The 23,803-nt window shown below is 41.5% G+C and overlaps 1 protein-coding gene and 1 long non-coding RNA gene across 3 annotated transcripts; one reads left to right on the top strand and one right to left on the bottom strand.

The window, feature by feature from the left end:
- Nucleotides 1–355: 355 nt before the first annotated feature.
- On the top strand, nucleotides 356–23,738 carry cers1 (ceramide synthase 1). The gene is made up of 7 exons (XM_068318978.1): nucleotides 356–1,504; nucleotides 15,156–15,315; nucleotides 17,122–17,302; nucleotides 18,177–18,338; nucleotides 18,430–18,577; nucleotides 18,703–18,863; nucleotides 20,504–23,738. The coding sequence occupies exons 1-7, from the start codon at nucleotides 1,256–1,258 to the stop codon at nucleotides 20,544–20,546; spliced, it is 1,104 nt and encodes a 367-aa protein (XP_068175079.1). The 5' UTR covers nucleotides 356–1,255; the 3' UTR covers nucleotides 20,547–23,738.
- Nucleotides 8,786–13,931, bottom strand: LOC137599371 (uncharacterized). Of its 2 annotated transcripts, XR_011036802.1 has the most exons (4): nucleotides 13,806–13,931; nucleotides 13,366–13,455; nucleotides 10,353–10,508; nucleotides 8,786–9,805 (listed from the first exon to the last, which is right to left on the bottom strand). It is a non-coding gene; the product is annotated as an uncharacterized lncRNA (long non-coding RNA). The 2 variants fall into 2 exon arrangements; XR_011036801.1 differs by lacking the exon at nucleotides 13,806–13,931 and having other exon boundaries at nucleotides 13,366–13,641.
- Nucleotides 23,739–23,803: the final 65 nt, after the last annotated feature.

Below are 23,803 nucleotides of genomic sequence, written 5' to 3' on the forward strand. Positions count from 1 at the left end.
GACACTTGCATATCTCTTATGGAAATCTGTTGTTAAATAAGCAGTCCTTTTGAAATGATAATGAAGTTTTTAACACTGGTGTCTTGTGGTTTTATTGGACCAAAACCCGAAACAAATAACGTGAATAAATGAACTGGTCCCTGGAGTGTTGTCGGTGGACTCTTGGAGCGCTGGGTCTGTCGGTGGACACTGTCTCTTTAAACCTCTGGTGATCAAGAGGCTTCATAAAGAAGATAGCGGTCCTGATGACGTCACACGCCCTACGTGTGTTTTTTCTTCTTCTTCTTCTCTCCTTTTCCTACGCTAGAATCTTACGTCCCCGTTGATTCCATCTGAGCGCAGCGACTCGGAGCAGAACACGTTGACGCGGAGAGAGGAGCAGCCGCGGAGGAGGAGGAGGACAGACGGAACAGCCTCCTGACGGGATATTATTATTATTATTATTATTAATATTATTATTATTGATCCCTCTCTGTTCGCTGGGACCTGCTTTCATCTCTTGATTTGCCGGTTAGGGACGTTTTATGAAGCAGGAGCGGACTGGGATGAGGTCGTGTCTGCGTTACGGCACAGCGGCGCAATAATCGCATGTGCTGCTGCTGTCTGGGCTTGGCGCTGGACAGGCGGGCGGACCGTCAGGCATCGGGGTGAATTCGTGTATGTATGCGTGTTTCATCACGCCTTACACCGGTTGGTTTAAGTAGTTTAGAGAAGCCGGTGCTTCCCTCTTTTTGCTGCGGTGTGATTTAAACTTAGCAAGGCGGCTAACCGGGACGCGCCGCTGCGCGGTGATCCAGAGAGCTTAACGGGATGATGAGCAGACCAGACCTCCACCGGGCAGCCGGGCAAGGCTCGGCTTAATTGTTAGGAAAGACATTTAGTGATTGTTTTATTTTTTATTTTTTTATTTTTGTGTGTGAAATACAATCACATATAGCTGATGTGTGTGTGATCAGAGCCGGTGGGGCCTCCAGTCATTTTTATAAAAACTGGTTGTGGACGCGCAGGATGGCTCCATGTCTTCATTTGGACAACAAAGAATGAGGCTCCTGGGGAGTAAGCTGGTTAGATAATCTTGTTTTAGCGTTTTTAGGTGAGCTCGCAAAGCTGGTTGAGGGATTAGTCACACAGTCTGGACCGTGTTGCTCCCTGAAACACCCGCTTGTCCTTCAATCGGAGCGTTTTTCCACCTTTTTTTTTTTTTTTTTGTTTGGTTTTTTTTTTTTTTTTTTTTTATTCCCAGCGCCGCACCGCAATGAGCAGTCACACCGGGGGCGCCGGGCCGGTGGACGTGGAGCCCATGCCGGGATACTTGGACCTGATCTCCAAAGCCTCCACCGCTATGCTGGACGCATGTCGACACTGTAGTAACTGCGGTCTGGAGCTCTCCACGAGGACCCTCCTGGAGAACGCCTACATCACCGCGTATGAAGTCGCCCTGTTCTTTTTTTGCGCCTTTCTATGGACGCAGGTCAGGCGGGGGATGACAGAATGTCTGTTTAAGGTGAGTGAAAACACACACACACACACACACACACACACACACACACACAAGCCACTGAGATTATTTTATTTACGCCTGTAGCCCTAATTAATTGGTTGAAGTCGGTCCCCTGAGTGTGGCCCCTGAGCCCACGGTCCTCAGCTCACAGCCCTGGGTGTAATCAGGTGAGAGGGTATGACAAAGGTTAACAAATATTATCTAGCTGATAAACACTGTGTGTGTGTGTGTGTGTGTGTGTGTGTGTGTGTGTGTGTGTGTGTGTGTGTGTGTGTGTGTATGTGTGTGTGACAAATACATCAAATATAATCATGAAATTCTGCTAAAAATTGGGTCAGGAAAATCTGTATTAGATGAGGTGACTACATGTCATTTAATATCAGTGTATTATGTGGTAGAATAACAAACAATAGAACATCTGTTACACTGTAAATAAATTCAATAACCAGAAATCAGTGCTTGTCTTTGTCTAATTCAGCCTAACCCCTGATGGTTTAGAGCGTTGATGACCGGCCCAGTAGACCAAGACATTTGGGAATAAATCACCTGAAATGGTTAAATAAATCGTTCGATCTCGATGCGTTTATGCCTTATCTATGGCATCTAGAATATATTAATAGCCTTGTTTTCATGACAGATGCGAATAGAAAGTCTTTCTATTCATTTGTTGCCTGAGATTATGCACTCACACCGCTGTGTTGTGTGAAAGCAACTCCACAGAATTGGTTCAGACTGTATTATCTCACTCAGAGACCAGACTCTCAGGCTATACTCCTGTAAATTGACTCTGTCATCCGGTCCTGAGTACTTCCACCTCAGAATGGGCCCTTCTTGGTGGATTGGTTGGATGTGGCCCTGAGCGCGGTAGTCATGGGCTGGTATTGAGGCTGAGAGTCTACGTGAATGTTGTTGTTCGGGGCTCCATGAAATGTCAGATATGTAAAGTTGACATGACTTACAGACTTCTCTGGAGCAGATTGGGATGGACGCAGCTTTAAGGCCTGTTAGGGCTGTGACAGATGAGGTGGGATCTTTAAATGTAGACATATGTTCCTCTGCTTTTGGTCATTTAGTGCGTGTGAAATAACATCTTTACCCTGCTTATATGACACCTGTAAGGGTGGAGGATGGGCTCAGTGTCATTTTTCCCATGTTGAGCTAAGGCAACATGAATATATATTGCTGTAGTACATGACAAAAGCTGAGGCGATTGACAGAGGGAGTACAGCTGCATCATCTCAGGTCTTCTCTGAACACTAACTAGAAGCACAACTCTGACTAGAACATGTTGTCTAACCCGTTTAGCTGGAGGTTGAAACCACAATGATTTCAATGTCGTGTCAGTAATACAGTAATTAAAATAGCGGTTTTCATTGTGTTGGATCACACAACTACGGTACTCGGTTGTCTTTGTACTCTGAGCATAATATATGTGACATGAGGGACAACCATGATTATACACACCAAATGAGGGCCAGCGCTGATGACCTCATGGATATTAAGAGCTAGTTTAGGACTGAGTATCATATCCTGCAATCAGAGGTCTGAAGATAATGTGATCCAAGGAATGAAAACGGCTTCCTCTGAAAATCTATAATTAACACCCAAAGGGCATAAAGAAATGACGTGGACGTCAGTAGCTGTCATTTATTCATCCAAATATTTGTTTTGTCCTTAATTGATATTTTTTTGTATTCACGTTTTTTAAATTCCTTCTCAGACTAAAAGAGGATAGAGTAAAAAGGGAATCAGCTATTCACAAACGTCTTGGTTCTAGCTGTCGTTTCTTATTTAGAATGAAGCTGGAAGCTTCAGAAGCTGCCGGTGAGTTTGATGATACATCAGCCACAAGGCCTGACGGGTTTTCAGCTTCCTGTTTTGTTACTTACGCTGTTTCCAGTCATGTTTGAAGAATGGACTCTGACCCACTTAAAATATGCACTTAGCCTGGACTGTATGTTCCGTTGAGCAGTTTAATCTCCATCGTAGTCACATTTCTTGGTTGTTTTATAAATTTAACTCTTGCTGTATGCAGATCACCACAATGGCAGCCCCACCTTGTTGCACACACACTCACACACACACACTCGTACCCTCAGGTACAGGGTTCCATCAAATTGGTCTTCAGCTAAAGAGACATTCCTTGTCTGCTGTGGGATGATTTACACGCACAGCACCATGCTAGCCAGCACCATGTCACGAGTGGATGCCTGCTATTATGGTGAAATGCACTTAATGGAGGAGATTCTGCAAATAAGGTCAACATTAGAACCTGAGAGGCCTGACGGGTGGCCTTCAGCCCCTCAGAACGTGTCGCCCTCTCTGTGCTTCTGTTGTTTCACATGTCATTCGTAGATGGAGCTTCTGTGTGCACCACCACACAGTCACATTAGTGGGTTTAATTATCTTTTCCTTTTGGCTAGAGGCTTCGTTGAATAAGTTCTAGCAGCACTTATTGAAGCGGGATTGAATATAACCTGCCGACAGAGTTCCTCTGTTCCATAAAGACATATTATGACCTCTTTATTCATCTTACAATTAAGAAATACTAAACCCTTTGAGTGTTTACAAAGACACTAATGACAGCTGCTGAAGTTCAGTCTGTTGTTGGGACCTCTCTTTAAATACAGCAGAATTCATCTAATTGTGAAATCAGAATAAATCTCTGACTGAAAAACAGTTTTGAACATTACTGCGAACACAAATGCTTGTCAAGGAATGTGTTTTTTTGTGTTTCTCGTCTGCTTGTTCAATTAAATGTCGGCATTACATTACATTACATGAACTTACATTACAGCATAGGCGACTATAGGACACGGTTTCACCTCATTTCTTTTTAGGTTACAGAGCTTTAGTGTGAGCACATATAATAATGCTTTGTCAGCGGAATGCGCACAAGTCAAACTTTGTGCTGTAGATTATAACCTATATAAACCATTCATTCATTCATTTATTCATTCATTCATTGTGTAGTTATGATTCAGTATTTACAGATTTTCATATATATTCTGTAAATCAAACGTCTGCCTCTCAGAGGGGATACATAAAGAGAGAAGGAAGAGAGAACTACAGGAAGGAAGTAACACAAGGGAGCGGGCCGAGGGGTTTGTAGTGGGGGCCCGGCCTGCTGACTCAGCGTGCAGTAGCTAGTCATTAAGTCAAATGCACACACTCCATCACGCATGCACATGTTGGACAACTGACATACATAGTCTGTCGCTTCTGTCATGTCCACCAGCATTAGATCACACACGAGCTACCACTTTATAACATGTGTCATAATACAGTACTTGAATACCCCATCCCCACACACACACACACGCACGCACACACACACACACACACATACACACACACACACACACGCACACACACACACACACGCACGCACACACACACACACACACATACACACACACACACACACGCACGCACACACACACACACACACACACACACACACACACACACACACACACACACACACACCCACACACAGAGCAGTATGTGTGCCAGGTGCAGCCTCAGCAGTTTCTTCCTGCTTACAGTACCTCATCCCCTGTTGTTGATGTAAAGGTGGAAGCAGCCTGAGGTCTGACAAGGTCCCCGACCACAGATCCCAGATTACGTTCCACTAAGACCCTACTCATTGTTGTGCATTAGAGCACCAGATAGAAACCTGATATGTGAATTGTGGTGAAGGGGAAGTGCTGTCCATTCAGCCAAAAGTGCCCACTCAGGTGAAGCTTCCTTGTAAATTTGACACTGATTGTGAGCATTTGTTACGATGTTGGTTATTTGTTCCTCTCCTCTCCTCTCCTCTCCTCTCCTCTCCTCTCCTCTCCTCTCCTCTCCTCTCCTCTCCTCTCCTCTCCTCTCCTCTCCTCTCCTCTCCTCTCCTCTCCTCTCCTCTCTGATGTCATGCATCATAAATACACAACAATTATGGGTTCATAAAGCTGTCAGTCACACTTTATCCCACACAGAGGTTCCACTTCAGTCAATCATAATTACCTCCTCCGATGAGAGTAGGCAGAGGTAATTATCTGTCATTTTGGAAAATCATATTTTTGTTGATAACTCATGACAACATTCTGGTGATTCATTTGATGGTGTTACTTAATTTGGTAAGTGGAAGATCACGTCATCATCATGGCAACATCACATAGCGTGTGCTGTGTCCTGGTAACAGTATTCCACTGTTGGTGATAACTATTGACAGAGGAAGAGGTTTATCACAGCAGCGGTTGAAGCTATACACGTCTCAGAGCTTCTTTTATATTTGTTCATGCTGAGAACATAATATTGTTAATTTCACAAAACATGTGTGATTGGAAAACATTTAATGTCAGATTTATTTTTTTTGGTACTTTTAGGATCATCCACCTGCAGGGTTATTCCCTTTCATAATTACAAAATACGGTTGTAATAAAATGGGAGGTTCTGTATTTTTGAATACCTATTAGTTGTCTAGCACAGCTTTTTAGGCGTTTCATTCGAGTTAGAAACAGGAGAAATGGTTGTGTGCTTTTAAAACCGATCCATCCTTCCAGTTTGAAAGTGGGAACATGAATCACGCTCTGTTTGCTGATGTTGACAGTCGTACTCTGCTGGTCGACTGGAATGTGCTGTAAAGCCTTGACCACTGCTGTTACAAGCCTCTCACTCTCTTGTCCTCTCCCTCTCACTCACTCACTCACTCCTCTCAAGACACAGTGGGCTGTCATTAGACAAGAACGCTGTCACTGTGGGCTTCACACCCGGTCGCTGTCTGTCTTCACACAAGGTCACTCTGACGGTGTGTAATGGTCCGTTAGTCAGGGGAAATCATCATTGTCTGCTCTGCGTTATTCTACATCTTTAGAGTGTGTGTGTGTGTGAGTGTCTATTGCAAAGTTTGCCAAATCAGAAGAAGGAAAGCATGAGGGACAGCATGTCGGCTAAAACCTGAAGCAGAAAAGTAAAAATGTAAAAGCCGTTTATTCTAGTTGTGATCTGGGTTGTCCTCATTTAAGTTTATTTTAAGTTTATTACATCCAGCTTCGAAGCGGTGTGTATTGTAATTGTCATCGTTTGTGTGTTTGTCCGTTCGTTAGTTCGTCCGTTAGTTCGTCCACCAAATAGCTTCACAACCGTTGCAGATAGAAAGATGAAACAAAAAACAGATTACTCAGGCGGCAAAGGGGATGAAAATGAGATGATGACCTTGACCCTGAGAAAACTAGGTCAAGGTCAAATTTCAACTTTTGTACACTCAGGAACCGGATAAGATAGAAAGATGAGGGAGAAGGCCAGTGTGAGTGAGACCATAGATCAAACCTAGTGCTTTGATCAATGACAGTAGGTCAGAGCATTGGCTTTGATTTTTGAACAATGCAAGTAGGTCAGGGTAAAATTTTGAATTCAGGGGTGTCGTGGGATGTTGCAGTCTGTTTATTTTAGTCTACTTCCAGTTAAAAGCCATATGGCCTGTTCCAGATGAGCCACCTCCTGTTTATATAACCAGTGGCTGTAATAGTTAACAATTAGTGATCAGTTGACACAGAGCAGTGATTTATGCATCATCCAACACAATGTTCATAAGTTAACATAGGAGAAACATTACTAGAAACATTAAAGTGCAGTCATCTGAAACTACATGGAAAACCTCCCTGTACCAATAACACACTTAGTGTATTCCAGCGGGAACTTGACCAGATTCAATTGTGAATATGTTGTTTTTTTTCAGCATTTGTCTGAATTTTGCACAAACTACTTGACAGGTTTACATAAAACTTTGAGGAGTGGAGAGTGAGTCAAAAATAGAATTGTTGAATGTTTGAATCCATTTGGATCAGGATGTGAATCCAGGATTCGATTTGATCTTTCCATATGATCCAAGTCACTCATGACTTGTGGGTAAAAATGAAATAAAAATTAAGCAATGACAATGAAATTATGATCTGAATATAAGTAACATTCTGGATCTAGTGATCAAGAACAGAATGTTTAATTCATAGGGCTTACAGAAGGTTCACTATTAAAGTTGTCGTGGTTTAATTTCATTTTATACTGTTGATATTTTAATTTAATACTGTTATATTTTTAATTTTATACTGTTTATATTTTAGTTATAGTTTAGTATATAAGTCCTGTTAGTGCTACATGTGTCTGTAAGTGTAGTGTATGTCTTGTGGTATGTCCTGTGATGTCAGTGTTTCTTTTTCTCCTGGTGTTTATCCAGTATTTATTCGGTATGTAATGCCTGAGCAGTGGATATGTACAATTTTCTCCAGGATTAATAAAGTATATATCTATCTATGTATGGTTTGCAAATAGGTCAGTTTCACTGTCTGTGGAACAGATGGGTAATTTATGTGGACTCACAATCTTGTAGGGTTTCATAAATGGACTTACTTTAACTTTCTTCTTTGTCCCCCTCCAATTCACCTCATTTCACACTACAGTATTTTCTCTTTTTTCTATCTTGTTGATCAAACTTATCTTGCGTAATCTCCCCAGAGGTTTCCCCGTCACGTCCCCACCCACCATTTGGTTTACATTTGGCTGCAACGTTCCAGACTAACGGTTGGAAGTGGGACCTCATTTGGAAGCGATTATAGAAGTTGTTCTAGCAAAATGACTGTAGGCGTGCTGTTGTTAGAGCGACTACATGAACTATACTATCAGATGTGATATTCAAGCAACAGATGGTAAATATCTCATTAGTATGCACAGTCAGCTGTATTATGCATTTGTGTAGGCTTTGATATTTAATTATTTTTGTTAAAATTTCACATGTTTACCATGAAACAATATGTCTTAATACTGCATGTGTTACCCGTCTTTCACGTTTTTAAGTCATGATTTAAGAACATGGTGTGAACATAGTGTTTAAGCTTTGCCTCTTCCCAGTCCAGCTCTGGACACACAGGATTGGTCGGTTCTACATGAAGGAGTAGCAACTGTTCTCTGTATGATGCTGTATTAAATATTCATGTAATTGGAAATGCATTTCTGTCAATTATTTTTTACTTAACTCTGCATTTATATACTCCACCATACATCATTAATGTATGAGTGTCGTATTTTTTGCATGAATAACGTAGACCTTACAGGTAAGTTAACGTCAGCATGCTAAAGCAGGTTTGTACACGACTCCACGTGATGTCAGCCCGAGTATGAGTTTGTCCTGGTTACATTATAGGAAGCAGATTTCACCATGTTAAAAATCACTAATACTTATATTGATCATGCTTATGGTTTTTAATATAGCATTAAATATCATCATGTATAACATTTGCATTGCATGTGTGGAAATACTTTTTGAGTGAGGCCTCATTGTTGGTGTTGGCAAATACAGCAGGTAGTGCATTATGAATGGCAGCCATATGTCCTCTAGCTGTCAGTGTGGACAGGAAGCAGCTTGAGTGAATATCATAGCACTTTACTGGTAATGATTGTTTTTTTTTCTTCAACCATTAGTATACAGTACTGCATGAAGACATGAACTAATAATGTGTTCACAAAACGGGTTTGCTTCTTTCATTGGTGTTGAGACATAATTGCAGCTGCAAAGACATGGATGAAACCACATGACCGCACATCACGAGCGTCATGTTTTGCTCAATAAGTAAAATTAATAGCAGATACACAACTGCCTCAAAAAAAAAAAAAGAACTCACTGTATGCAAGTTGTGTGTGGACAGTTTGTGTTGTTATGCATGTGAAAGAGGATCAGACATTTAGGCGACGTCTTCAATCTAAATATACCAGCATGTTTTGTGAATTTCTATTTTTGATACAATTTTACGAAAACTAAATGCATTATGCGTTTTGTGATTAGTTTAAGTCATTTGTGTTGATCATTGTCAGCAGTTTTCTCCTATGAACTTAATAAGATTAGGACAAAATGTTCATTTTTGATTAAATGTGAATGAGATGGATGAATGCTGCTTTTGTTCTGATGTTTTCTAGGAACACAGATTAGATAAAAGAAAAATCAACACAAAACTCGAATGACTCTCTTCAAAAACTACAACAGGGATTGTTCTTTCAGCTACACATAGTCACGTACTTTCATGCAAAGATGTTTGTTGAATGGAGATGATGTGTTTTTTTTTAATCAAATCATGCTCAAATGGTCAGGCAGCCTCTCGGGTCTGCATCAGTGTTGTGGGTTTTGGACAGACCATCTGGAATGATGTGTGTTTTCCTGATTGGCCAGCGGTTCAACCATCTCCATATGGACCGACGCATTACAAACATCACATGCTGTTTGATGCACCCAACAGCCGAACATGTGTTGCTGAAGTCACCAGATGCCTGTTGGGAAAAACAAGATAGATATGCGTCATTCACATCCCACATGTAAAATAGCATCCTACATAACGACACACTATTGAAGCACTTAATGCGTCATTCAGGGTGTGTCCCTTACAGTTGTTTTCATTGCTTTATTTTTTTTTATTTATGATATTAATGAAGTTTTAACAAGTTTAGGCACATTTCAACTTCGTTTTTCATGTCAGAGTGTTTTTACTCTGCTGGCCAATCCACAAAGGCAGGGAGTCATTCCTTCAGTGGGGCCATTTCTAGTGAAATGTTGTGTAATCTGGTGCACAATAAGGCTGTATCCTGTAAATGTAATGATGGAGCAGTGACTTTTGGTGTCCCATGAATGAGATGAATGAGAATGTGGCCTCTATCTGCCTGCTGCGCCTGCACCTGGTGTGTTGTTGTCTCAACAGCGGCGCTTGTGTTTGCTGAGAGGTATGTGGTCTCTGCACCTCCTCCCCGCCTAACCCCCCCCCCCTCCCAAAAACCCCTGGCCTAACAGCAGCTCAGCTTGACACCACATGACTTGTTGCACCTGTATTTGACGAAGATGGGAGAAGAAGGCTGCTGCACATCCATCTTTGCAGGTGTGACGATGCTCAGATTGCAGAGTGTGAGTGTTTCTCAGGCTGGGTCAGAATAATTACTCTGGTGAGTATTGGATGGGATGTGGTTTGGTGAAATAATGCATCTGAAATGACAAGTCTTAATTACATTACCTGCAACATCTCCCTCGCCATAGACATGAAAGTGCATCTCCCCATTAAAAGAGAAGCTGTGCACATTTACCAAAGAACCACAGCAACGTAACTTTATTGATTATTACATTTCAGCAGACAATCAAAGAGGATCTAATGCTAATTTATATTCTATATTCTCATACACATCCATTTAGAAATTTCATGTTCCTGTTGTGAAATTTCAGAACAAAGCGGTTGAATGGCATGACTTCCCTTCATAGCTTGGCACTCCAATGCTTTTTATTGTGTCTTTAATCCTGTTTATTCCAGAGATCTCGGCCCCATTGTTGTTGACATACATGCTGCTGGGTGGCTTGGAGGTGTAGGCAGCATGCAGTTATTTTAAACTGTATATCTGCCACAAATCACCGAGACAATTCACGCATTATATGTGTCACATGACTTCAGATATTTTCAACAGCAAGAAAAAAAAGAATCCTGTATATGATAATTCTGCCCTCATGTGAGGCATGAGCCTCGTCATCAGTAACAGCTGTCCACTCATCGCCCTGCAAATCAAAAGGGGAAGATGGGAAGATGAGGAGGGTGAAATAATTTCCTCCTTTTTGAGCCAGACGTTGTGTTGAATGGAGAACAGATGAGTTGGGAATGGGATATTCAATGCGGTGAGGAAAAATGGTACACTAACCAAATTAAAAGCACCAGAAAAGTGTATAAGATATGTCAAACGTTGTAGATCAGGTTCCTGCATCAGTTAGGTTCCCATTTCAAAATCCTATCTGGTTCCAGTGTGGGAAATATAAATGTGCAGAGAACATACGTTTTGGTGTCAGATGCAGTTAAAAGGGACACAGATGGAGTGATGTCACATAAACCAGAGAGATCGAAGCTAGGCAGAGATAATGGCGTGAAAAAGGGGTGAATGAGCATGTCCGCCTAATTGAACTGCTACACACATGTGACAGCATCCTTACTCACTGGCCCAGTTTATATCCTTATGCAACACACCAATGGAGTCCATTCACCCTCTCCCCTCTGTCATCACTTGCTTACAGGAAGGGCAGAGGCAGAGGGGTGAGAACTTTTAGAGAGGGAGAAGGAGAGCGATGCAGTGCAGCTGTAGATGAAGGAAGTAGCCAGGAAAGGGGGGGGGGGCAGAGGCCTTGTGACGGAGGGCTGGAGCGGAATAGAGATGGAGGAATTCATTAGTCAAACTGTAAGGCTTTGCTCACATCCCTGATTGGTAGCCAAGGGAACCACTTGTTTGTCGGGAAATGTCTTTCACACGACTCTTTTCATTCTATCACCACTCTACCCCTGACATTTCCTTTCCCCATTCTGTTTATGATTATTTCTGTCTCTTTAGCAGACAGTGAATTGAAGCCCATTGATGCCCAAGCTGGAGAATGAGTTCATCCAGTCTGTCTGTCAGAGATCAAGATAAGGGGAGCTGCTGGATGCTCAAGAGTTCCCAGCTGAGTGTAACTCACAGTGCTGTTATTTATCTGGCGGAGGACCAAAGGCTTATCTCAGTGAAACTGACCCACTGGGCCTTCACCCCACAGGCAGGCATTGAAAAATGAATGCTGGATGAATGGAATGGGTGGATCAGACCAAGTGTGATGATGGGCTGGCGCTCACAGAGCAACAATAATGGAGGCGTTGGTAAATTGTTATATTAGTTCCATCTGCATTTGAACATAGACGACCCCTGTCCAAATTAGTCCGGCTACAACAGCTAAATCATCATTTCCACACGTACTAATAAAGATTAACAACAAAAGTGTTGCACTGGTTTCAGTATGAAAACCAATGGAAATGGAGGAAAATCTTTGCTGATGTAATACCGTAATCCACACAGTGCAGCAAGAAATGCACTGGACTCTTTAGATGGTTGTGTGTGGATAACTCAATACACATTTCCTCATTTAAAAGCAACTAAAATCATTTTAATATGTTCCATCCTTGTAAAAAAGCCTCTAACCCTCTAAATTTTGAAAAAAAGTCGACCAATAGACATTCATGCTTTTCCTGTGCATAATTAATTATGTGTAAGTTACGTAAACAATGATCAAGGATGAAAAGAGCTGCAAAAGTCACGAAAACTGCTGAGAGGATGTCGAAAAAAAAGAGTCTCGACTCGTATAAAACACGTATGTCGTGCAGATCTCATCTCGGAAGTACAGTACTGCTGTATTAATGTTTGACATCTCTGTGAGATCATTATGGTAATTGTTATACCAGCACTGATGTTGGTGTGAATGAAGCCACGTTCTCTACAGCTGACGGGGGAGATGAAGGAAACACTGGACTCGTGTTCCAACAGATGAAATCAGGACAAAGCAAAAAAAAAAAAAAAAGTGGATCGCAAAATTATGGAAGTAAATAGAAAAGAGAGAGGAAGTGGAGGAATTAATGAGAGATGTATCAGCAGTGAGGCAGCAGTTTCTATGTCTCTATAGGGGAGGGGGGGTAGAAATGGTGAAAGACTGAGGGGTTATGCTGGTGTACTGACAGCTGGCTTCTATAAATAAATGTCGCAGGCAGGGGGGAGATGCAGGGGTGGGGAGAGAGAAGCAGAGATGTCTGAAATAAAGAGGATGGAGGGCCAGAGGAGGGAGGATGGGGGTGGGGGTGGGGGGGGCTGACAGAGAGGAGCTGATACAGATGTACTGAGAGACTTAAAAGAATGTCGAGAATGTAACCCTCAGCACACATCACACCAGCGTCAGCCAATCAGCCGCGTCCGCAGGGATCATGTGCCTCCTGGATGCTGCCATCTTTTTTTTTTTTTACGTATCACAGCCGAGGAAGACAAAGTGTGTTGTCGCTGCGTGTTTATCTCACATCAGTGTTGCTCCGTCAGCTTCCTTCCTCGTTCTGTTTTGACTTCTTTGCGTGTGAGACGTTGGATGTCTGTCAGATCGGGTAAAGAGCCTGAAACGAGAACAAAACAATGAAAACAGCAGAATGAATCTTTTTTTTTTTTAAATCCAAGAGGTGGAAAGAAAACAGAAACTGGCTTATGCAAGTTTCAAAGACTGCAGGATTCACATTTACGTAATGACACTTTCTCCATTAATTTGTCATGTCAGTGGTCATGGAGCCTCGTAGGATCGTGTCCTGTAGACTAACTGCTGACTGTATCACTAACACTGGTGACTTTCACTTTCCTCCTCCTGTTACACCATTTCATTGCCTTACAATGTGTGTGTGTGTGTGTGTGAAGTGGGGCGGGATGTGGGTTTTGGTTTCCTGTCTTCGCTCAGTCATGCACCACTACACACCTGCCTGTCTCACTGAGGTGTGTATTCTTCAGACCTATCTCAGCGTGCTCTCAGCGCTGCCTTCACGTGTGCACGTGGACGTTTCCTTGTGAACGTGCTCTGCGTTGTAAACTGGTCAAAAGTCACATCCTCTGCATTTCTTTGAAACAAATGATTGCGATCCTGCCGTTGCAGCAGAGATAGAGCAACCAGAGGAGGTGGTGAGGAGAGAGTCATTAGGGAGGGGGTCCAAAAGGATATCATTGCCCCACCAGTGACTAGGTGGAGTCATGTTATCAGGCTGCATCAAAACATGAGAAGCTGTAAGAGCTTCCTTTATTTCTGCTTGCATAGCGAACCCACAGGGAGACTTGTGAAGAAGTTTGTGTGTTTCAGATGTGCTGAAGTCTGGTGACGGTATATTTACATGTTTCAGAGGGAAATAGAGAGAAGAGAGCAGCCAATAAGGAACATGTGAACATTATTCTGATACTGGAAGTCATCTAATGTTGTTGACTACAAAACTATCTACAAATAAATTTAAAAAATCTGATGTTTATGTGTAAAAGATGATATTTTCAAAACGACGGACTGTATCACCAGTGTGATTAATGTTTTAAGTCCTTCATTAATTATTCATTCATTCATTCACAAAACAGTTTAAATTAAACACCAAAAGTAACTGGTATTTAAACATTTCTTAAAAGAAGATATCACCTCCACGGTGTTGTCCCAAGTCGTGGGACAAAAAGTTAGATTTCAGCCCGTTTTGAAAACCTTGCCCCCTTTTTTTTGTAAGACATTGAAAGGCTTACTGTAGGAACCCTGAAATGCTAAAAAAAATCTTCATGACTTCCGAGCGTTCCGTGAAAGCTGACATGTATTTACTGTAGCTGTCATGTTAAAACTAAATTGTGTACATAGAGATATATGTTAGAATTGAAAGTTTGTTTTAAGCTTATTTATTGTCTGTATCCATTGTTTAAAGTTCAGAGAAACATTTCTTGAGTTATTGCAAGTGCAAGAACAAAAGAAACATCCTAAAATACCCTACCCCAGCTTTCTGCTGACATATCATTGTTTCTGTCGTGAGACGTTTTTTTTTTTTAAACATCTGTAATAGTTGTGGTTTATTTCAAGCCTTTACATAATGGAAAATCATCAAAAGTTATACGGTACAACAACAGCTAAATCTTAGAAGCCACAAATAGACTGGACAGAATCATTTGTTTCCCTATCTGCAAAGAAACACCCTCCAGATGAATCATGATGCCTCCAATTCGTTCACCCAACTGCGTCGCTGGACATCATTACTGTTCTGCGTCCTCTTCTCTTTGTGACCGTTTTGTCTGCTCTGCGTTGTCCTCACAGCCTCTGGCTCTGCGGTGGAGGCTGCTGCCCAAAGATGCTGCTAAGATGCCGGAGAGCGGCTGGAAGCTGGTCTTCTACAGCATGTCGTGGTCCTACAGCACCTACCTGCTCTTCTTTACCTCCTACCCTTTTTTCCACGACCCGCCCTCTGTCTTCTACAGTAAGATACAGAATGATGCACACTGATAATGTAGTAATCCATCCATTAGAGATTTTTTAATGAATAACTTAACTCTGTTCTGTGTTACTTGAATTGAAATTGGAATTACTTTAACTACACTATCTATATTTAAATAATCTTAACCACACAAAGAATCTATTAAACAGTAAAGTCTTTGGATTTCTGACCTCTTAAGGTAGAAAATGAACTGAAGTCTTATGAATCTGAGAGGGCTGGGATGGTAACCTCATCCTAGAGGCAAAATGCCACTTGGAAGATTCAAATCAAGGAATATTGAAATAACCTATGTGCTGACAGTAACTGTACCACTAATGGAAAATAGATGGGCAATGAAGATTCATTTTAGAATCTGTCTTTTATAGTCTCTTCTTTCCCATCAGGCAAGGACGTGTCAGGGCTTCGGTCCAACGCCGTAGCTCTGAGTGGAGCGAGCAGAGGCTGGTTGACGGTGCCAGTGCCTTCAATAATAGCTGCATCACCGCTAATAGCTGTCAGCCTGAGATTTGCACAGGGTTTTAATATGGCTGGATGGTTAGGGAAGAAAGAGATAAAGCTAGGACTAGGAGATTAGAATGATTAAATTAAGGAAAATTTAAATAACGGGAGAAACAAGAAGGTGCCTGAGTGTCTGTGTCGTAGAGTAAAGAAGAAAAATGAAACTGGTCTCCAGCAGAACAACAAAAAAAGAATCCCATGCTTCCACTTGGCAGCCCTTCTGTTGGGATCCATTTGGCTGCCTTCTTCTCAATGTTTAATGACAGTAGGACCAATCAATAAACATTACACAAGACCCAAACGTAATCCCATCCCACCAGGGACAAACTAAACTCAAACGCTGGAGGAGAAAGTTTCCGTCCTACATCTGAGAGGTTTCTGAGACCTGAGCCAGCCTGAATGTACATTCAACCTTTTTTTACCTGTGTTACATTTGAAGCCTTCTAAATTAAACCTGATCCCTTTAGCTTCCTCTTCATATGAAATACAGGTGACTTCATAGAACTCTGCACCTGGATGTCTTGGCTGAACTGTAATCATGTCTAAAGGTGCTGATCATAATGATCCTGCTGTGTTTAAATGGAGCCTGGATGAAACGTGCCTGGTGACATGCTTTTCTCAAACCTGCGGTAGCTGTGATACAATCACCTACTCATTTTTATTTTGTGAGCAGTAATCTCAGCGGTCCACTTAAAGACAGGAGGAAAACCAATAACAAGAAGGATAACGATAGCAGTCATTACAAGACCTGAGCCAACAGCTCTCAGGGAGTGTGTACTTCTAAGTATACTTCACAGCCCTCTTAATTAATTTTTAATGGGATGATTTCTTTTTTTTATAAATCATTTTCAAACTCCATCTAATTTAAACCTGTGATAAAATCCAAAAAAATTAATCACAGACTATGGTCACTGGCTGGTTTTAGAGGGAAGTTAGTTGATATGGATGACTTTTAGCTAGGTTAAGAGCCGGGCATACTTTACAGTGTATATTTACTGATTCACTTATGATGTGGCTTTAATGCCAGCTTTAGAAGAAATGCCATCAAATGAGTCCAGGGCTGATTATTTGAAGTAGGACACAATAAAATTATCATTTTGTGACTGTTTTCAATATTCCACTAGAAATATCATTTAAGTGATGCTTTTAGGGAGCATGCTTGCATCCAGAAATGCATCAAAACTACTACCTGTCTCAGCCCATTTATTTTATAGTCTTTTATAGATGTCTTTTAAAAACAGATTTTATTGTATTCCTCAAACAAACGCAAATGAATGTCTGTTTTTCCAGACTGGAAGAGTGGTATGTCAGTGCCTGTAGACATCGCCATAGCCTACCTGATCCAGGGCAGCTTCTACGGACACTCCATCTACGCCACCGTCTACATGGATGCATGGAGGAAGGACTCGGCTGTCATGGTGGTCCACCACATCATCACACTGGCACTCATTTGCTTCTCCTATGCTTTCAGGTATTTCACTTGTATTTAGCATTGTACTGTAACTTCATAAAGCATGTGCCCTTGAGGCTGACACCAGTGTGCAACACTAGCAACACTAGCCGTTAGCCTCTTGCTAATGAAATTGAGTGGCTAAGTAACTACAGTAATCCCTCGTGTATTCGTGCTTCAAGATTCACGGCTTCACCTCATCGTGGATTTTTAGTAGGTAGTTACGTGATATCATACAAGCCTTCTATTGGCTGACAGCATCCGTAAGTGCGCTCCGTTCCGAGACTCGCGGAACGGAGCGCACTTACGTATATTAAATAAAAACTTAAAAGCGCTTTAAATAGTCTATAAGAGTGTGGGAAAAGTTAATATAGATAGAAGGTGGTTTAATATCAGTATGGGGGGGGTTAATAAACATTTAAATTATTGTAAATAATAAAACAAAAATAGTTTGTCGCTATATCGAAGAATTACGTTTTTTGCGGCTGGTCCTGGAATGCATTAACCGAGAGTAATGAGGGATTACTGTTGTGAAGTTGTAATCAGTGGGCAGTGGAAATTCATGTAAATGCACAAGGGTGATGTTGCTGGTAATTTTCCTTGATATTTGCAATTTACATTTGACAAAAATATCCACAATTTTGTTTTTGAATCCAATGTTTTATTGGATGGAGTCACGGCTCAGACAACCAATCAGTGTCTCCAGCAATGGAGACACTGACAGACAGTATGTAAATTGGGGACAGGATGTAAGTTGAAGGATGAAGTTTGCTGCTTTATATTACAAGGACATTTTATTCTGGACTTGTAGGTGCATCAGTGCATTCCCTAAAATCAGGATAGTTTCATGCTTTATAACTGTTGGTAAGTATCCCCTGTGTTCTCCCCTGTTCAGATACCACAATGTAGGGATTCTGGTGTTGTTCCTACATGACATTAATGACATCCAGCTGGAATTTACTAAGCTCAACGTTTACCTGAAGTCCAGAGGAGGATGCTATTACCTGCTCAATGATGTGCTGTCCAACATGGGCTCTGTCAGCTTCAGCATCACTTGGTGAGGCAAAACACACAAACTTGAGGTCATTCTCTGATTCTCTTCTTTCTGTTTCCGGTCCCTCATGCATTCTTGTGTTTATATCTTTCAGGTTCTGGTTCCGTCTGTACTGGTTCCCCCTCAAAGTGCTGTATGCCACGTGTGTGTCCAGCCTCCAGTCGGTCCCCAACATCCCCTTCTACTTCTTCTTCAACGCTCTTCTCCTGGCACTGCTGCTCATGAACATCTACTGGTTTCTGGTGAGGACACAAGTTTCATTTACACAACGTCAAAAAATGTATGATTCATGGTTCATGTTTGTCTCAGCCACATCTGCAACAATAAAATCTCTCTCTTCCTGTTTTTCCTCCTCTGTTTTGTGTAGTTCATTGTGATTTTCGTAGTGAAGGTGTTGAAGATGAAGGAGGTGAATGATGTCAGGGAGTACGAGGATGAAGATGGCAGCAGGGAGGCGGCGGGCCTGCTCCGAGACCCTCAGGCAGAAAACAACGATGATGATGCTGGACATCACATCTCTGCCCAGGGGTGAGCTGCTCCTAAACACACCATTTCATTTGTTTAAGTTGATAGGTGGACCTCAGCTCCACATGGAGAAATACCCCCAACCGACCAATAGCATATTTACTTCATCAATGTGACACTTAGCCAGTAATTACTTGATTTAAGAGTAAAGTAGTACTTCAAGATACAAGTTTAATCTAAAAAAAAAACCCCCAATCCCGCTAAATGATTAAAAAAAACATATTTTTATCAACTAATGGACATACTTTCCCTGCGCATAATTATATATACAGTGATCCCTTGTTACTCACGGTTAATGCGTTCCAGGACCACCGGCAAATAACAAAATTCCGCGATATAGCAACAAAGTATTTATTTTATTATTCATAGTACAGTAATTTAAATGTTTATGAACCCTCCCCATACTGATATTAAACCACCGTATATCTGTATTACCTTTATCCACACTAATAGATTGTTCAAAGCACTTTTAAAGTGCGCTGCGGAGCACTAGCTTGAATCTCAAATAATTCGTACGTCGAGCAGGTTCGTATCTCGAGGCACTGCTGTAAGTAGAACCAACAATGTGGAGACAGCTGCAATAAAGAGGAAAGGTTCCACAAGTCCAGCAGCTCCAGGGGTAACATCTGCAGACGCTCTAGCCTACTGCTAGTGCTCCAGAACAACTGTGAGAACTTCAGATACGTGTTATCTCTGCCACGAGAGGTCTTTCAATCAAAATAATCACAAACAGCTTGATGAGGATGTGGGATCATGGGAGTTTTGGAACAGAGCGTTCTACATGCTGTCACCTGCAGTTTGCCAGCTAGCATCAGCACTGACTCAGTGCTAAAAGAGAGATGAGTGACGTTACTAAAATGAATGTGTATTTAATTGTATTTAGAGAAAAACACGTGTTAACTCATAGATAGATGTGTGTCGTGAGAATTCCAAAAAAAATAATCAGGGCAGAAGTTCTAACTATTATGCCTCCACTGAAAAAGATTGAGTAGAATGATGTGGAGATTTTCAAATAAATAAAGAATCGAACCATAGAGGTGCTTGTATTCACTTCAGAAGAAGGCTTTGTATTATGTAATTGCTCTCCTTAAACGTGTTAATGATTAACCTGCACTTGGCAACAGCGAGCTGGAAACAAGACAATACCACAGACTTAACTCAAAGCGATGTGTTTTGCAGCTTCATCTGGAGTTATGGATTCATCTGTTTTTATTGAAGGAGCTGCCTTTAACCTCCTGTCATGTGCATCCGTATCATCTGCTGCTGATTAGAGCCTGAACGTACCTCTTGGGTTCTGTTACTTTACAGAATTTCTTTTTTTTTTAATGCTAAGTGATTTGAAGCAGGGCCTCTTCTCCTCTCCTGGAAGCAGAAGTAAACGTTAAAAAAAAAGAAGAAAAAGAGCCGATCTCCCGCTGAGCTTGCGTAACTAACGGCCCTCACAAATAGGAAGGATCAAAGAGCCTGAGACCATATGGAGACGTGATTATGTGGCACTCCTTATCTGGCTGGCCTTGAACCCTGATGATATCCTCTCTGCCGGCTAAAGCCTGACATCTGCTAATCATCTCACCTGACAAGATTATTCTCTCCTTACTCTCATCCTCCTGGGTTCTTCCTGACTTTCTGTTGTCTCCCTGTAGGAAGAATGTGCAGAACGGGATCACCAAGGACAAGCATCTATAACAGGCTCTCTGTCTCCACCACCCGGCACCAGGCTCCAAGTACAAGCAACAGCAGACGCCCTCCCTGAGCCGCTCACAAACGTGGCTGACGGGAGTGTCGAGAAAAGAGAAAGAAAGGAAACTAGCGAGTTAGACTGCAACGTGTTTTTACTCTTTTTATTTGTCCTACAACATTTCGTCACTGTCAGTTTTTTTTTTTTCCAGTTTGTTCTCATTATCACACTGTGAATGTTATATCAGGTGACTGTTTGTTTTTTTTAAACTTTACATTTGATAGATTTGGTAGAGGAACAGTCTGAGTGACAATCGGACACAATCATCATCGTCACCATCCTGGACAGCGCCGTAGCAACCAGACGTGGGAAGCTGTGAGCAGGTTGTGGTTTTGTAGATGTTTTAGCTCTACAGTAACCTTTTAGGAACTTAGTTTGCCACGAGCGAAATACGTTTCTCTCGTCATCCTCCATCCATAATCTCTGACTCCAGACATGAGGAGAAAGAGTAGAAAAAGTAGTCGTGAGGAGGGAAGCAGTGTGTTGTTGTCAGTATGGCTCTGATGAGGGAGTCTGGCATCGTCTGGTTTCACCACATCCACTGGTTTTCATATCATTGCACATGTCAGTGGTGGCGACCGCACGGCTCTGCCCCCTGAGTTTATTAGCCTCAACTGAAAACCCACATTGGTGTGTGTGTGTGTGTGTGTGTGTGTGTGTGTGTGTGCGTGCGTGTTTCAGATTGTGGAGCGTATGGTTAGAGCTGTAAAAATTTGAACTCCGAATCCATCGTTTCACATTTCATTTCTGTTTGATTTGTGTTTCTTGTTAATTTTCTGTAAAGTATGACCAACAGTTAACAAAAATATTCACTTGGCAATCTTATATATAGAGAAAATGCTTCTTTTTTTTTTTCTTTTAAATTCTTTTTTGTCTTAATTGTGTTGCGAAGCATCCGCCGCTGCACTGACATGAAGGCGTTCAAGCTGATTTCTCGTTTAATGACAGCAAACAGAATTGATTGACTGGGTTTCAGTATCATCCTCATTTTTAATTTGAATTTTTTCATTTAAAAACAATCTATATTGGAAAAACATTCATTACCAATTTGAAGATGGTGGCGGCTTTTGCGTTCACAGATGATTGGAAATGACAGCCCTTAACGTTTGAAGATGAAGATGAAAATCAGTACGATATAATTTATGCACACATTATGATATTCAAGAATGCATGTTATTGACTTTTTTGGAAATATGAAATGAAAATTGTCTTATAAGCAAACAATGAAGTTGATAATGTTCTCACTATGTAATCATAGTGTCTTAATGTACAAACACAAACAAACCAGAGTGCGGTAAACCTCTATGTGATTTTTAAATATATTGATCTCCAGACACGCATTGAACCCACAAAAACCGGGATATTTATTGATATCACCTGTAGGTTAAACAGGGGTAAAAGTCAACTGAAGGTGTTTCACTGGTTTATTGTGGATTGTTTGCGATTCTTCCTGCCGACTCGATCAAATTCAATCTGTTTGTTTGGATGAACAGCATGCTTGTTCTGCTGGAGCAGGCCGCAGATGTGATCTGTCCATACGAGACACAGTCGTCTGCTCTAGGTTGTCTGTTCGTCTCCTACAGTCCTCAGGTCGACTCCTGGGTGGGTGGGTGGGGGTGGGTGGGGTTCAGACTAACTTGATTCACCACTAGTGTTGTTATAGGTTAGTTATTAATGTATGCTTGTTTTTTTTGTCGTTTGTTCCTGCTGTGTGTGAGTCGGTGATCGTCTGCTCACAGCAGATCATCACCAGGGACCAGGGAATCCTTTCGTTCATCTACTGCATCTGAATTAACTCTCAGATCTTCTCCTTTTAATCTCACTACTGGCTCACACTGGTTGTACTGCAGTTATTATATGATAGTATGGTTAAGTAAGGTTTATCAACCGTATAACCGTTTGATTTCAGACGTTCAGAGTGTGGTGGCTGACTGGTTTTTACTAGCATGCTGATGCTACACGGCCCACATGAGGCTGATGTGTTTTTATAGTGAACTTGGGCTCTGGAACAGATGTGACTCTACAGATGGCGAGAAGTCGCTCACTTATCTCCCCACATGTCTCTGACAGTATCTTCCAACAAACAGTCCAGTGATGTGACGTGAGTGTCACTACAGCTCAGGGTAAGTGATAGTCATACACCCAACCACATGTTCATTTACTTGCAGGGATGAAATCCAAACTATGAAAGAAAAAAGGTGTTGAGTTAGTCTTTTCAGTCTGTCTGGATTGATTTTGATGTTCCGTACGGTTGAGGTAGAAGCCGGTTGGAGCTCTGTTCAGTCAGACCTCTGGAACAGAAGGTTGTCAGTTTACAGACTCCATGTTTAATGTTTAGACTCTCATTTTGTCACTCCCCATTTGCATCCACTTTTCCAGCTCGTAAGGATAGGAACTCTCCAATGCAATTGGTGTCACGGTGAGTTGAATACATCTGGTGACTAGACGGGTCTCTCATCACTTCCAATTTGCATACAATGAACGAAATGAAGGCAGTGACAACAAAATGGTCACTTGTTGCCAGCAGCAAAGATGCTGCTTCCGTACTGCTGGAGTGGATTTATGATTGTGTGAGTAGAGAATGGATGATGATGCTCTTGACTTCGTCACTCCTGATTCCCACACATCACCTTTGCAAAATGTAGGAATTGGGGATTAGAAAAAGACTAGTGTCAGTATCAGTGGGACCAATGACATGTCTGGTATTGAATGAGAGGACCTGACACATGGCCAAAATGTCCATCCAAATTATAAGAAGTTTGTGGACGCTGGTGAGCAAAGACGCGTGCTAGTCAAGAATGATGGGCAAGAAAACCCTGTGGGTATTTATTATAAATTGCACTGTAATTTATTAGTAATATTTTTATTGTTCCTTAGATCAAAATTAGAACAAAAGAAGAATTTGGGAATGTTTGACTTTGTGGGAAAAATCAGTAAAATGAGTGTTGAAAGTGCATTATAATGGTGCCTGTTGTACAGTCCTTTAATGCATGTGATACAAATTGACCCATTTTTTTAACTGAATTTGACCACTTGACTCAACAATACGTACTTGCTCTTTTGTAATGCAGTTTTAATACCATTCAGCCAGTGTTATTGTTTCATTTCCTCCATTAAATAAAAACATGTCAGTAAAAAAACCCAAAAAGCAACAAGTTCATTGTGATTTTTTATTTATTAATTTTTTCCAATCATTACTGATATC

This window comes from Antennarius striatus, chromosome 7 (genome assembly GCF_040054535.1).
Source record: "Antennarius striatus isolate MH-2024 chromosome 7, ASM4005453v1, whole genome shotgun sequence".
Taxonomy (NCBI): Eukaryota; Metazoa; Chordata; class Actinopteri; order Lophiiformes; family Antennariidae; genus Antennarius; species Antennarius striatus.

Bases quoted from the DNA above. Each gene is read 5' to 3' on its own strand.
- cers1 (XM_068318978.1), top strand. From the start codon at position 1,256: ATGAGCAGTCACACCGGGGGCGCCGGGCCGGTGGACGTGGAGCCCATG. The intron at 18,578-18,702 runs GTGAGGACACAA...TGTTTTGTGTAG, and splicing joins TGAACATCTACTGGTTTCTG to TTCATTGTGATTTTCGTAGT. The intron at 18,864-20,503 runs GTGAGCTGCTCC...GTCTCCCTGTAG, and splicing joins CATCACATCTCTGCCCAGGG to GAAGAATGTGCAGAACGGGA.